This window comes from Hypanus sabinus, chromosome 16, assembly GCF_030144855.1.
Source record: "Hypanus sabinus isolate sHypSab1 chromosome 16, sHypSab1.hap1, whole genome shotgun sequence".
NCBI lineage: Eukaryota > Metazoa > Chordata > Chondrichthyes > Myliobatiformes > Dasyatidae > Hypanus > Hypanus sabinus.
The window spans coordinates 50,451,654-50,466,435 of NC_082721.1; the positions used below are offsets into that span (position 1 = coordinate 50,451,654).

The window sequence follows — 14,782 nt, forward strand, 5'->3', positions numbered from 1 at the left end:
GAATGCCTGGATCTATTATCCCTGCAGCAGTCACTTTCCCATTACTTTCACTTGCTTGGTCTTTCCCTTTAGATCCACAGTTTTTCCAATTCTCAAGTTACAACTAAGTCTTTAATCACTTCTACCCTTCTTTGGATCTTATGTGAATTACCTTAGATAGAATTCCCTGGTGAGTTACCCTTTCACCGACAGTAGTGCAATTCCCTGGTGAGTTACCCTCCCGCCGACAGTCGTGCAATTCCCTGGTGAGTTACCCTCCCGCCGACAGTCGTGCAATTCCCTGGTGAGTTACCCTCCCGCTGACAGCCGTGCAATTCCCTGGTGAGTTACCCTCCCGCCGGCAGTCGTGCAATTCCCTGGTGAGTTACCCTCCCGCCGACAGTCGTGCAATTCCCTGGTGAGATACCCTCCCGCCGACAGTCGTGCAATTCCCTGGTGAGTTACCCTCCCGCAGACAGTCGTGCAATTCCCTGGTGAGTTACCCTCCTGCCGACAGTCGTGCAATTCCCTGGTGAGTTACCCTCCCGCCGACCGTCGTGCAATTCCCTGGTGAGTTACCCTCCCGCCGACCGTCATGCAATTCCCTGGTGAGTTACCCTCCCGCCGACAGTTGTGCAATTCCCTGGTGAGTTACCCTCCCGCCGACCGTCGTGCAATTTCCTGGTGAGTTACCCTCCCGCCGACCATCGTGCAATTCCCTGGTGAGTTACCCTCCCGCCAACCGTCGTGCAATTCCCTGGTGAGTCACCCTCCCGCCGACCGTCGTGCAATTCCCTGGTGAGTTACCCTCCCGCCGCCAGTCGTGCCAACAGTCTGGTCCATCGAAAATGCATCGTGACTTTTGACTCTTCTCTTATGCTGCCTTTTGCACCTCTCCGCTCCAAAAAGAATTTTATAGATGAACCTTAGAGTTCACACAAAGAAACGTTTAATAGTATAATTCCCAAAGAGTAGAGTTTTTTTTTAGAAAAGGGATTACAAAAGTTAATGAATGTCTTGTTAGTAGTAATTTTTGCTGATTATAATTCACCTAGTTTTATAGAAAAATAAAGGTATTTTGGAAAGAAGGTAAACTTCACAAGCCATGAGTAAATACAGAAATGAGAATAAAGGTGTTCCAGACAATTTCAACAGTGGCACAGCTCCAGCAATAAGTTTTAACTCTGATCTCTTGAGTTGTCTATGTGTTGGCTCTGTGTTGACTTCCTCTACTGCTCTGGTTTCCTCTCTCAAATGTGCCTAGGCCAAATGGTCACTGTAGCTTGCCCACAGGGTGGAGGTTGAGTGTTAAAGTCTGGGGGAAATGGGGGGAAAATAAACTGTGATTAATGTAAAGGGATGCTTGATGGTTGGCATGGATTTGATGACCAAAAGCTTATTTCCATGCTGTTTTGTGATTTTATGCACTTGTTGTCCATTTATGATAAAGAATTAAGTCGAATATAGTTCCTTTGCAATGTTTTAAAGCATTTTACATCTAATTAAATACTGTGTAATTGTACTCATTTGGCTAACTTGTGAGCGATTTGATCACAGAAAAGTAATAACCACGTTATCTTATTGTCACACTGAACGAAAGGCAGACAGGACAGCTGGTAGATTACCCTCACACTTTTTTGAAGTAATACCACAGGATCTTTGAGATTCACTCAAAGGAGAAAAGACCTGGCTGCCTGAACTTCATGCAACTGAGAAAGTAAACTTATGCAGCATTGCACCAGGAGCATTAACTTAGTGATTGTTTCTAAAATGGGGCATCAGCCCACAACCTCAGAGAGTTATAAATGGCTGAAAGGCAATAAAAACAAACCCTTTGGCTCATCTGGTAATTCCCCTTTACTCTATATGTTGCGTGTATATTTGAGATCAACTGAACAATAAAGTGAAAGTTCTGGTCCCGTGCAGGCTTTTAATCACATTCTCGGAACTGTATAATTAAGAGTTTGGCACGGACTAGGAGGGCCGAGATTGCCTGTTTCCGTGCTGTGATTGTTATATGGTTATATAATTGGAATTAATGTTCCCTCATTCATTTGATGTCTGTCCTCTATTTAAAGAGGTAACAGTGATTAGCACCAGCTCTAAGATCGGGGTTCAGTTCTGCCGTTGTCTCTAAGGAGTTTATATGTTCGCCTGTGATCAGGGGGTTTTGTCTGGTGGTCCGGTTTCCTCGCACATTCCAAACATGTACAGGTTAGGGTTAGTCAGCTGCGGGCTTGGCAACACTTATAGTCTGCCCTCAGTACATTCTCAATGCTAGAAGTTGCACCTCACTGTATGTTTTGAGGTACATGTGATAAATAAAGCTGAACTTTTATCTTTAAAGATCAAGAAAGGACAAGAATTCATCACATTTTAAAACACACCCTTGGTATTGTTGGATTTTTCTGTACTAATTTAACTTTGAATATTGATCACAAACTGAACAATGCTTTTACCTTAGGTATCTCATCTTTTATTGCCCTCTGAACCTTTTCTACAAATGTGTGGCCTTCATGCCTGTGAAGTTAATCCTCACTGCTATGAAGGAGGTGGTGAGGGTGCGCAAAATCAGTGTGGGTGTTATCCATGCTCACCACGCCTATCACCATGGGTGGATCATCATGGCTTTGGTTGGATGGGTCAAAGGTAAGTAGCTTGTTATTTCTTATTTTTGAGATGTTAAACTAGGCACTGCAGACCTGAATATTCATTTTAGTTTCATTTATTTAACTGTAAATCCAATAAGAATGCCACACATCCTTCCAGTTGTGTTCTTCTCCAGCAATGTTTACTTTCTGGTTGATCCTGAAATGAGTTGGGTGCCTTGGGGTTGGTATCCATATAAAAATATGAAACATTTTGTGCTGTAGAAATCTTGTCATGCAATCAATGCAAAAGTCGAGCACCTTTGCTCTGCCGCAAAAGACGTGATCTCCTGATGTCTATGCATTTCAATATGACTTCTCATCCCCATACCTACATGTCTGACCATGGTCTCCTTCATAGCCGTAATGAGGCCAAACTTGGATTGGAGGAGCAACAGCACATATTCCATCTGGGTAATCTCCATTCTGATGGCATGAATATTAATTTCTTTAACTTCCTGAAATTCTGCCTCCCCCAAACCTTTTTTGTTCCCTATTCTGATAAACCCCCTCACCTCTTTGCTTCTCACCTGCCCATCAGCTTCCGCTGGTTCTCTTACTACTTCCATTTATAGGGGAGAGTCTACTCCCTCCCCTATTAGATACCTCCTCTTTCATCCCTTTATCTTTTGCACCTATCATCTCTCAGCTTTTTAATTAATCTCCCCTCTTCCACCCATCTTCTCCATCACCTGCTAGCTTTTACTTTTCTCCCTCTCCCCACCCTCTTATTCTGGCTTCAGCCCCCTTCCTTTCCAGTCCTGATGAAGGGCTTTGGTCTGAAATGTCAATTGTTTATTTCCCTCCATAGATGCTGCCTGACTGTGTGGCAAAGTTAAAACAAGTCTATCTGAATGACTAATGGCAGTTACTCTGTTCTCTACAGGTGCTGGAGTTGCATTAATCTCCAACTTTGAGCAGCTAATTCGTGGTGTTTGGAAACCAGAAACAAACGAGTTTCTCAGCATGTCCTTGTAAGTGACAAAGACCACATCAAGAGGATGAAATTCATCCAAGGCTTTTGAGCAACAGCCACAAAGTAGCCCCTTTTATACCATGACTAGTTTTGGAAAGGGAGACAAGTTGTCAATTTGCAGCTTTTTATGCCGCCACTCATGACTGATTTTAAACTCTCACCCCCCCCACTCTGCCTACATGCTTATTATACCCAAGATGTGGAGTTGGGATTAAATCTTAGATACCACAATACATCGAGTTTCAGTCCTAACCTGTTAGCCTCTGTTGTGTAGCTATGAGAACAGCCACTGAGCAGAAGCTGAAACCAGATGCCTACCATAACAGAATGAAGAGGTTGTGAAAGACATTTGCTGAGAAGTTGGTGTTGCCCTACCTGTGGAATCAGAAAGTAGGAAATTCATTTAGTCCCTTCCTGAGCTTAGGAGAATGACAACTTATTTAAAAAGCTCACATTTTTAAAATGCTAAGTATAAAGGGTTGACCATGAAACTAACCACAATTGTATTTTGTCTTTTTATAGCCCAACAAAAGCTAGTCTTGTGGGATCTGTTATCTTCACTCTACAGCAAGCCCATTGGCTACCCATATCCAAACATAACATTATCTTCTTGTTTACTATGTTCATGGTTGTTACAAAGGTAAATAGATCTTTTCAATTCCAAGTTATAATTTTTATGTTTCAGGGTTGTGAAGTTTCAGGCTTTGTTTGAAACGTTTGTTGCTAATTAATTTTATTAGTAGGTGAATATCTAAAAAATGCAAGTAATATATTCAACTTAAGGAGCTGCAATGAGAAGTTCTAATGTTGTATCATTGGTATTTAAAGTTTCTTGTCATAGTTTTGACATTCTATACCTGAATATCAAGAAATGTCTACATATTCTGCTTCTTAAACAGTCCCTTGTGGTTGAGGATGAATAATTATATTCCCATATTTCCTCCATGACATGAAAGGAAGACCATCAATTCCATCTGTTTTCAGAGCAATCCAAATCTCTAACCTCCATGTAGTTTCCTGTAATATACTTTCTCAAACTTGCCCAGTAACAACCCACTCCCCTCTCTCCATCCTCCAATTTCACAGCAGTTCTACAGCTTCTGAGATGGCTCAAGCCAAACAGGAACTGAAAAGGCAGGACGGTGTGTTGTTTTCAGATATTCTACATTCAGTCTCTGCTTACTTCCATTAGAGTTTCAAGGTCTTCTCAGGTGTTCCTTTCCCAGTCTGGTTGGTCAAGGACAAGGAGTCAGTGAGGGTGTTACATTTTCTCAGTAAGCCTTTGGGTAGGCACAGTGTCCTAACTTTAGGCAAAGTAGTGAAAAATACAGGACTAAAGTAGACAAATAAGATTTAGTGTAGATGGGTGAAGTGGTAGGTATGGATATGGGCTGAAGAGTTTATTCTGTGTGTACAACCCTCTGACTTAACATCCTGAAATATTTTCTCTTTCCTTCCTGTACCTTCTGATGGACTAGACAGCATGTTTCAGGAGCCTGGTGTGGCCCACCTGCAGGATGTCTAAGCATAAGCTGAGCTTTGATACTGGCAGTGTTTACCTGGGAGAGATGCTGATGTCAGTCATTGTAGTGCCAATGGGTTTGGAAGATCTTGAAGAGATGGCAGTGACAGTACCTCTCCATATTTTACCTGTTGTTGCTGACTGCCTTGAAATGTACTGGATGGTGAGGATTACATATGCCCTGTAGACCATGATCTTGGTCTTAATTTTTGAACACCATCCTTTTCCCAAGTGGCCAAAAGATGCACTAGAACTTGAGCAGTGACAGTAAACTTCATCTGCATCTGTTTTTTGCTCTTAAATTATGGAAAGTAATCCATGTTTTCTAAGGTCTCATTGTGTGTATTGATTGTTAGGCACTGTTGTGCACAATGTGACAACCTGTGATGACTTGGAGTATTGCCTCTAAATGTGCACAGAGACAAAAGTCATTGCATCTGAAAATCATTGTCTGAGATTGGAGTTTACATGGTGCTGGAAGGGACATAATGAAAACAACTTACTGTTCATCCATTCCAGAGGGAGGTTTGTTGAAGCTGAATAAAGTATTATCCTGTGGAAAATTGAGAAGAATTTTCTTGCAATGACCCAGCCATGCTTCGCTGGGTCTGGATCATTTAGCAGATATGCAATAGTAACATATTTCTGAGGAGTAACAAATTTGAGGAAATATTCTCAATAGCTCTCTCTCAATTAAGAGTGAATTGTGGTCGGGGAAGAGGGGGAAGTGAAGGAAAGGGTAAGGGATTGGAGTACAGAAGGGGAAGAGAGAGGAGGCACATTAGGCAGGTGATGACTGGAATCTTCAGACATTATAGCTGGCATATCAAAAGAAGAGCAGTACAACATTTCAGCAATAAAGAGGGAGGATATCCTAGAAGGTTCTTCAAATGACGCTACATAGGTGTATCAAACTGAGTATTCCATTTTTGTTTTGAAGCCCAACCATGTGGTCTCATGAAAGACGGCGTGGACAGGATTTTAAAAGGCATCCAAGGGAGTGTTTTGAACCAGAGGAAGAACATTAATGGATCTGATTTTTAGAAGTGCATCCAGGCAAGATTAGATATTGTCTAAAATCATTTTTGCTGAGAATGATCATAAGTTTTTAGGCTGTCAGAAGAAAGCCAAGGATAGACTAGAATTTAATGTCCTGAACTGGGGGAAGACAAGTTTCAATATGATAAAACAGGATCTAACAAAAGAGGATTGCAATTGAAAAGCAAAGTCATAAATGAATCATACATCTGGAATGTCAAGAACATAGACTTACCAGTGAAACCAATTCACATCACCATTTACCATCTGAAAAGGAAATACAGATTTACATTTATGTAGCATTCTTTATGATCTCACAATTTCCCAGAGAGCTTTACATTTTTGTGCAATTGTTGCTACAGAGTTAGAAGCATAATGGTCAATGTCATAGTGTGGGATCCTGCAAACAGTAAGCTGATAATGACCAGGTATTCTATCCATGCCATCAATGAGCTACAGTATATGCCACCCCTCATACCTACATGACTGCCTTGGATGTCAACTCATACCATCACTGGGTATGGCAGAGTTACCAGTAAAGATTGTGAACAGATACCATATACCTACATGTTCCCCAGTGGGAATGATTGCTTTATTAATCCACAGTGCTGTTGTGGGGCCACTAATCTGTACTTCTCAAAGTATGGTACGTCAAAATTGCTGTTTCAATTTTATACCAGATATGAGGGAGAGACATAGGCCAGTCAAACATTGGGAAGAGTTTGTTCATTTAGATATACATAGGTTAATCGAAAATAGCAGTATTTGTTTAGGGGAGGGGAGGTTCTGTCTAAATAACAATTATATTTTTGTGGAGGTAACAAAAAAGGCTGTAGAGACTTTTGATAAAACCGAACATAGAAGAGTATGGCACAGGAACAGGCCCTTCGGCCCACAATGTTGTGCTGAACCAATTAAATTAGTAATCTCAAGTCAAGTCATTTTTATTGTCATTTCGACCATAACTGCTGGTACAGTACACAGTAAAAGCAAGACAATGTTTTTCAGGACCATGGTGCTACATGAAACAGTACAAAATCTACACTGAACTATGTGAAATCAACACAGGGGGAAAAAAAAACTACACTAGACTACAGACCTACCCAGGACTGCATAAAGTACACAAAACAGTGCAGGCATTACAATAAACAAGGCAATAGGCACAGTAGAGGGCAATAAGTTGGAGTCAGTCCAGGCTCTGGGTATTGAGGAGTCTGATAGCTTGGGGGAAGAAACTGTTACATAGTCTGTTCGTGAGAGCCCAAATGCTCTGTTGCCTTTTCCCAGATGGCAGGAGGGAGGAGAGTTTGTATGAAGGCTGCACAGGGTCCTTCATAATGCTGTTTGCTTTGCGGATGCAGCGTGTAGTGTAGATGTCTATGATGGCGGGGAGAGAGACCCCGATGATCTTCTCAGTTGACCTCACTATCCGCTGCAGGGTCTTGCGATCTGAGATGGTGCAATTTCTGAACCAGGCAGTGATGCAGTTGCCAACTAAACTAATTCCTTCTGCCTACACAATGTCCAATGTCCATATCCTTCCATTTCATCACATTCATGTGCCTATCTAAACGATTCTTACATATCACATTAATTTCCCTTTAATGTATCTGCCTCTATAACACCCCAGGCAGCCACCACTCTCTGTGTAAAATATACTTGCCCCTCACTTCTCCTTTGAAATTACACTTTTCACCCTCTGGTAAGAGACATTTCAACTCTGGGAAAATGATACTGTCTGTCTACTCTATGCTTCTCATAATCTTACAATTCTCTATTAGATCTTCCCTCGGCCTCTGCCACTCAGGAGAAAGCAATGCAAGCTTGTCCAATCTTATTACAGCACATACCCTCTAATCCAGACAGCATCTTGGTAAACCTCTTCTGCACCCTCTCCAAAGTCTCCCTGTAATGGGGTGTTTACAGATGCAGCCTTACTGGAGTTTTATAAAACTGCTACATAACTTTCTGACCTTTGACTTCAATGTCTTGACAAGGCAAGCATGCTATATGCTTTCTTAACCACCCTATCAACCCGTGTAGCCACTTGCAGGAAGCTATGAAATTGGACCCCAAGATCCCTCTGCTCATCAACACTGTTAAGCATCTTGCACTTCACATTTGGCAGATTGAACTCCATCTGTACATCTACACTAACCACAACACCACCAATCTTCCTATTATCATCAAACTTACTAACCTACACTCTCAGATGGGTCATTTATATACATCACAAACAGCAGAGGTCCCAGTACAGATCCCTGTAGAACACCACTAAGCACAGACTTCCAGCTAGAATGAGTCCCTTCGACTACTACCCTCTATGCAAAAGCTACTTCTGAATTCAGATGTTTCCTCTGTTGGATCCAAAGCTCTTTCAGAGGCCGAGACACAAAACTTGTTGCTTCATGATTGCTTTATTAAGCATTAACAGAACAAAGACAGTTGAAAACAGACATGTCTACAAAGTAAATGGAGATGGAAGCAAAAAGAAAAAGATGGCACCACTGTGCAATCAGCTCTTTTACACTACATAGATGAAGATGAAGAAAATTTCATTCAAGTTTGCAAATATGAACCAGCCCCTGTTCAATCGGAAAGCCCCTGTTCAAATAATGCAGCAACAGAGAAACTTTGTAGAATCATACAAATGAAACTACTAAGCAGTTACTTCTATATAAGTAATTAAATAAAATGCAAGCAGACAAATAATTATTAAGCTGCGAAGAAAATAATTTAACAGTCAGATCCAACACGCTAATTATCCTTGAGTAGTCCTACCCTTTCCGTAATTATCCTCTTGCTCCTGATGTATGTATAGAATACTTCAGAGGTTCTGTTTATTCCTACTTGCCAATGATTTTCGTGACCCTTCCTGGCTTTCCTAATCCTCTTCTGGAGTTCTCTTCTTTATAATCCTCAAGGGCTCTATTTGGTTCTATCTTCTCAAGCTTTTCCTTTTTCAACACTTTCCCTTTTCCTTTAGTGAATTCATCATCTCCCTCTTCCCGTGCCATCCTTGTTCTTCCTTCTGACTGGAAATACTTGTCCTGTACTCTATGCAGTTGGTCTTTAAATACCCTCCACATGTTGGATGTGGACTTGCCCAAAAACAGCTGCTCTCAATTAACTCTCCCTAGTTCCTGCTGAATACTCTTGTAATCTACTTCAGCTTGATGCTCACCCACAAGGTCCATACTTAACCTTTTCTGTAGCTGTCTTAAAAACTTGCGGTAACTTAAGCTCAGCACCCTTAGGCTCCATTTGTTCTTGCTGAACCCTGTTGCGCCAGAGCCTTTCTCTCTAACCCTGGTCTGCTCCTACAATGGCCACCTCTTTTCTTTTTATTGGCTCAAATAAAACTCATTCTGTACGAGACTTGTTATTTTCAAATAACTGTTGCTCTGCAACAATCTCACTCTCTCACTCACTAGTTCAAAGTATGTAGTCTATATGGACTATTAGCACATTGTTTGATAGGATCGCATATGACAGACTGATCAGACAAGTTAAAGAAACAGTGGATCCAGAAAAAAATTGACAGGTTACATTAAAAAATTGACACAATAACTGGAAGCCAAGTAATGTTGGTTGAGTGTGTTTTGGTGATGAGAAGCCTGTTTGCGTAATTTTTTTCATATTTAAACATTTGCAAATACAGTTAAGTTTGTCCTATAAGGGAAAGAAAGCTCTAGAGTGTGAGGAATTATCTAAGAACTGGCCAAGTGGACAGAAAATGGGAAATCAAATTATTCTGGATAAGTGTGAACAATGCATTTGAGAAGTGCAAACAAATTTAAGGAACACACATCAAGAAGTGAAGAGACAGGCAAGGGAATTGGAGAGGTGTCTATAGGTCTATAGCTTCCACTTCCTCCCTGTGACTGCATGAGTTTTCTCCCATAAATGCGCTAGGGAAATTCTAGGCAGTCTCTAGAGTAGGTTACATAGTCGGCACAACATTGTGGGCCCAAGGGCCTGCAACCTGCTGTGAATTTCTATGTTCTATTCCAAAGCCAGTGAATTAGGTTTATTAGTCCCAGTAATTTGCCACAAAATACAGGTGAATGGCAGGATCTGGAGGAGTTCATGGCATGAAGAGGAGAACTAAATGGGATTAGTGTAGGATGATCAACACAGACTTGCATGTGAAAGGTCTGTTTCTGTGTTTTGTGATTCTAGCTACTTGAAGTAACAGGATGATTATAAGTAATAAGGAATGAAGAAAGCTTATATCATATTGGCTTTTTTTGGCCTAGAAGTAGTAGCTATAGTCCGGGCACTAGAACTGTATAAAACACTCAATAAACTACAGGTCTAGTAACCAGGGAAGATGTCATCGCACTAGAAAGGTACACTCAGTGGCAGTTTAAGTACCTCCATACCTAATAAAGTGGCCACTGAGTGTATGTTCATGGTCTTCTGCTGCTGTAGCCCATCCCCTTCACGGTTCGATGTGTTGTGTGTTCAGAGATGCTCTTATGGATACCACTGTAGTAATGCGTGGTTGTTTGAGTTATTGTTGCCTTCCTGTTTGTTTGATCAAGTCTGACCATTCTCCTCTGACCTTTCTCATTAGCAAGGCATTTTCACCCACAGAACTGCTGCTGACTCGATGTTTCTTCTTGTTCGTCACAACTTTATCAGTAAGCTCTAGAGATTGTTGCGCAACAGTTATTCCATGTCACTTGGATCATATTTTTCCCTGTTCTGATGTTTGTTTTGACAACTGACTTTCTTGGTAATGTCTGCATGCCTTTATGCATTGTATTGCTGCCACGTTATTGGTTGATTAGGTGTTTGCATTAACAAGCAGGATACAGGTGTGTAAGGTGACCATAGTGTAGATTCACTCAGTGTTGTGGTTTGTTTTGGAATGGTAGAGACCAAGGAAATATTTCATGGTAATACATAAAATTAAGAGCATCCTAGTCATGGGACAGGATGAACCTATTTGCATTAGCTGTGAGGTCAATAACTAGGAGGAGGTAGCCTCCTTATGATATCAGGATTAGAAGGAAACTAAGGAAAATATTTTCACTTAAAATGCAATGACTGCTTAAAACATTTTGCTTGGAAGAGTCCTGGAGCAAGAAGCCCTCCCCCATCAGATTTCTGAATGGACATTGAACCCATGCACACTACCTCACTTTTGCTCTCTTTTTACACCACTTAAATTTTTATATATGTACAGTATTTCTTATTGTAATTTATAGTTTATTATGTATTGCAATGTACTGCTGCTGCAAGACAACAAATTTCACAGCATATGCTGGCGATATTGAACCTGATTGTGATTCTGAGAAAATGGGAATAGGAATACAGTGGGTTTAAAGAGGAGAATGGACTTGGATGAGTACCTGATGTGTTGTAATGTTTAGGCCTCCATTCTGAGACATGGTAAGTTTATACTTTTTAACCTAGCAAGAAAATGATGGGCAGAAAGCTATGAATTCCTCACCATACATTTCTGTGATTCTATGGAACTAATCTGGGAAATGCAATTCTATTATTAATAACGCACACTGAAGTGGTGACAAATTTGTATGTGCATGACAAAATAGTTTGTACAAGTTATGTAAAGGAGTATTCTCATTTAAATGTATTCTTAAAGGTTTATTAAATTTTCTAAGAAGCACAACTGGCATTAATCCAGTATGTATATCAGATCTTCCATTCTAGTTTATGCATGAGAGTTCACATTTGTCAGCTTTGGAGGAGGACATCTCTAATGTGGAGAGTGAAATGTGCATCTCTGCTTCCAACACTGCAAGTCACATATTTCCTCAAGATAATTATGGGGAGTCTGTGTGTCTGCTTGGCCCCTCCTCATGAAAATTCCCTGTTTATATTTTCTCTGTGAATGCAGTGTGACTAGAGATTCAGTTCAATTTCAGACCAAAGCAATTAATGTGCAATGATTGAATAATTAGGTCATTATTAAAATATACCATATTAATGATGTTGACTTAATTTTCCTATTATATTCTTCTCACTTCGCAGGTATTCATGACAGCCACACACTCCCATGGATCACCTTTTGCTCCAGTTGAAGCTTTTATCTGCCCTATCATCTTTGGGAATGCGTGTGGTACCTATGATGATCATGACCGTGTTTGTTCTCGTGATAATACACATAGCTGCCCCCCTTGCAATTTGTCTCCCTACACAGCCAAGACAAAGGAAGAACTTAATGAAGGAACAAGGAAGAAGAAGTGCAAAAAGACCGAATAAGTGATGTAACTGCCAAGATTTATCAAAGTGTGCTGAAAGTGCAATTTTTGGGACTTAGTGTGATCTGGAAACTGTTACTATGAGGAATATCAACATTATTGTACTCATACAGTCTACTAGGGTTTGCATTTGAGCTTGTCTGTCTCATTAAATGGAAAAAAAATGTGAATGAATGGTACTTGGCCTATCCTTCCCAGGATTTCTCTCCCGGTACTGAAAAAAAATATGTTTCCCAGTTTCACGTCCCACCTCGAAAAGATAGACACCTTTGTCATTTTCTTAAGGCCGTGTAGATATAGAATGGGAAGCAAATGGAAATATTCATCTGAATAGCCTGCCAAAATTGTCAAGGTGTACGGTAGGAACTTTGTAAAGATAAATGCCTTATTTGCATCCAGCTAACATTGTACCAGACCAGAGAGAGTCTCATTTTATCTCTGTATGCCCAAGTCAAAATGAATTTCTATTTTCTAGTATTGGTACCTAATAGCTTTTGGACTGAAGAGGCAAAAGGAAACTAGACAGATGATAAATCTCTGCTGGCAGTGGTGGTGAATATTCTCTGATAACTAGTGTAGCTGCATTGCCCTCATTCAGACACAGAGGAAAAGGTAGCCATTAAAACTCATGTTGGTACAGATAGTGGAAATGTAAAAATCAGCTGGAAGTAAACAGTTCAAAGTTTCTATTAACAATACAGAGGAATGAATTATGCATGTTTTAAGCATTAATCCACTGATATCTAGGGTAACAGATGAACTGCACCACAAATATTTGAAGTGTCACAAAAGGAAATTTCAAAATTTTAGTCAAATTTAGATCATTGTGCCAATTTTAACAGCAATACATTCTGTCTCTGTGATTATAATTTCTTCATACATTTTACACACACACATTCATAATTTTCAGATAAATGTAGAAAGTAATTTATTATTGCCAAAATTACTATGTAAGAATTTGTATTATACTTCTGGTCTTCCAAATGACTTAATATAATAAAGTTTAAATATAAGCGACACAGCTGACTTGTTGACTTATCAACACACTGAAAATGAGCGGACAGAGCTGTGAGTTCTCTGTGGTTGGTGAGTTCAAAAAAATTACAACTCTCTTTTCACTTTTGATGCAGCCACTGCATGAACATATTATTTCCAGGTTTCCTTTCCAATTAGCACGATTAGAGAGCAAGTGAAAAGTGGGGATTTGAGGAGGGAGGGAAGGAGCAGAGGTGAGGAGGCAATTTCAAGGCCAATGGATAATGGGTCAAGGTATGCAATCTAGAGCAGTGAAGATGAGGAAGAAATTGCCTAGCAACATCTGGTTTTGGACTCGTCAGGGCTTAAATGATTGTTAACATTATTCTCCTCAAAGCTGCAAACACCAATAGTACCATAATTAGGATCCAAAAACATTTTACGTACATGGTATTAAGATACACATTTGTAGATATGAACTAAGAATAGAATTCCTTGTAACATTTTAACAGCAGCCTTAACTTTCTTCCCAGGAGAGACTGAGACATGAAGCAACATTTAGGGGGAATGGAATTCAAGATGAAGGGAAAATAGGGAATCTAAAGGAAGAGGAAAAATGGTAGCGCTAGGAGGAATGCTATGTGTGACCCACAGGAATTCGGGGCGATACTTCTGAAATCTTCATTAGAGATGTTACCTTTGAAAATTGGGGCAATAGTTGGAACATGGGGTATAGCCCTGATTATCAGGATGTTCTGACCAAATAGGTTCAGTTGGTGGAGTAACGATATACATAATTTTAACTCGCTTGTTTAAAACCACAACTAAAATTTTCATTTTGATGGATCCCTGAATCAGCTGCACTATACAGGAGAGTTAGAACATGGGGCATAGACCCAACAAGATTCAGCAACATCTTCCTGGAAGTCAGGCTGGCAACAACAGGAAGTAGAAGTCTGATAGCTGCAACAAAATGGTGCCGGCCCTATAAATCATGGCAGGGGTGTATCCCATGGTTCAGGTCATTCAATAAGCTCATGGGATTAAATGGAACATTCAACTTCACTCTGCTCTTAGAAAGCTACTGCAGCATATCACACTTTACACCACCACAATATTTTTTTTACTAAATGATTGAACATCCACTTTTCCTACTGTGGTAGTACTGTTCCCATGCCTTTTCCTAGGATCACCCCATTGACCAATGGCCTGGTGCCCAATTAACCTTTTTAGGATTCATAGCATTACAGAAGTCCTGACCAGCTATCTCATCCTGAATTCTCTGATCACCACCAACCATGATTTCCCTGATCACTCTGAATGTCTGTTCAACTCCTACCCTACTGATACTTGACTCAAATTCCTTGATTGTCTGACACCTCAATCCCTGACTCATTGGTCACCCACACCA

The 14,782-nt window shown here is 40.4% G+C and overlaps 1 protein-coding gene across 7 annotated transcripts in view; it reads left to right on the forward strand.

The window, feature by feature from the left end:
- tmem38a (transmembrane protein 38A) overlaps nucleotides 1-13,408 on the forward strand; it is a 135,082-nt gene extending 121,674 nt beyond the window's left edge. For all 7 annotated transcript variants that reach the window (XM_059991723.1, XM_059991727.1, XM_059991724.1 and 4 more), the window contains 4 exons: nucleotides 2,444-2,628; nucleotides 3,514-3,601; nucleotides 4,126-4,243; nucleotides 12,167-13,408. In XM_059991723.1, coding sequence (XP_059847706.1) covers nucleotides 2,444-2,628; nucleotides 3,514-3,601; nucleotides 4,126-4,243; nucleotides 12,167-12,397 — 622 coding nt within the window. In that variant the 3' untranslated portion in view covers nucleotides 12,398-13,408. The remainder of the gene's footprint in view (nucleotides 1-2,443; nucleotides 2,629-3,513; nucleotides 3,602-4,125; nucleotides 4,244-12,166) is intronic.
- Nucleotides 13,409-14,782: the final 1,374 nt, after the last annotated feature.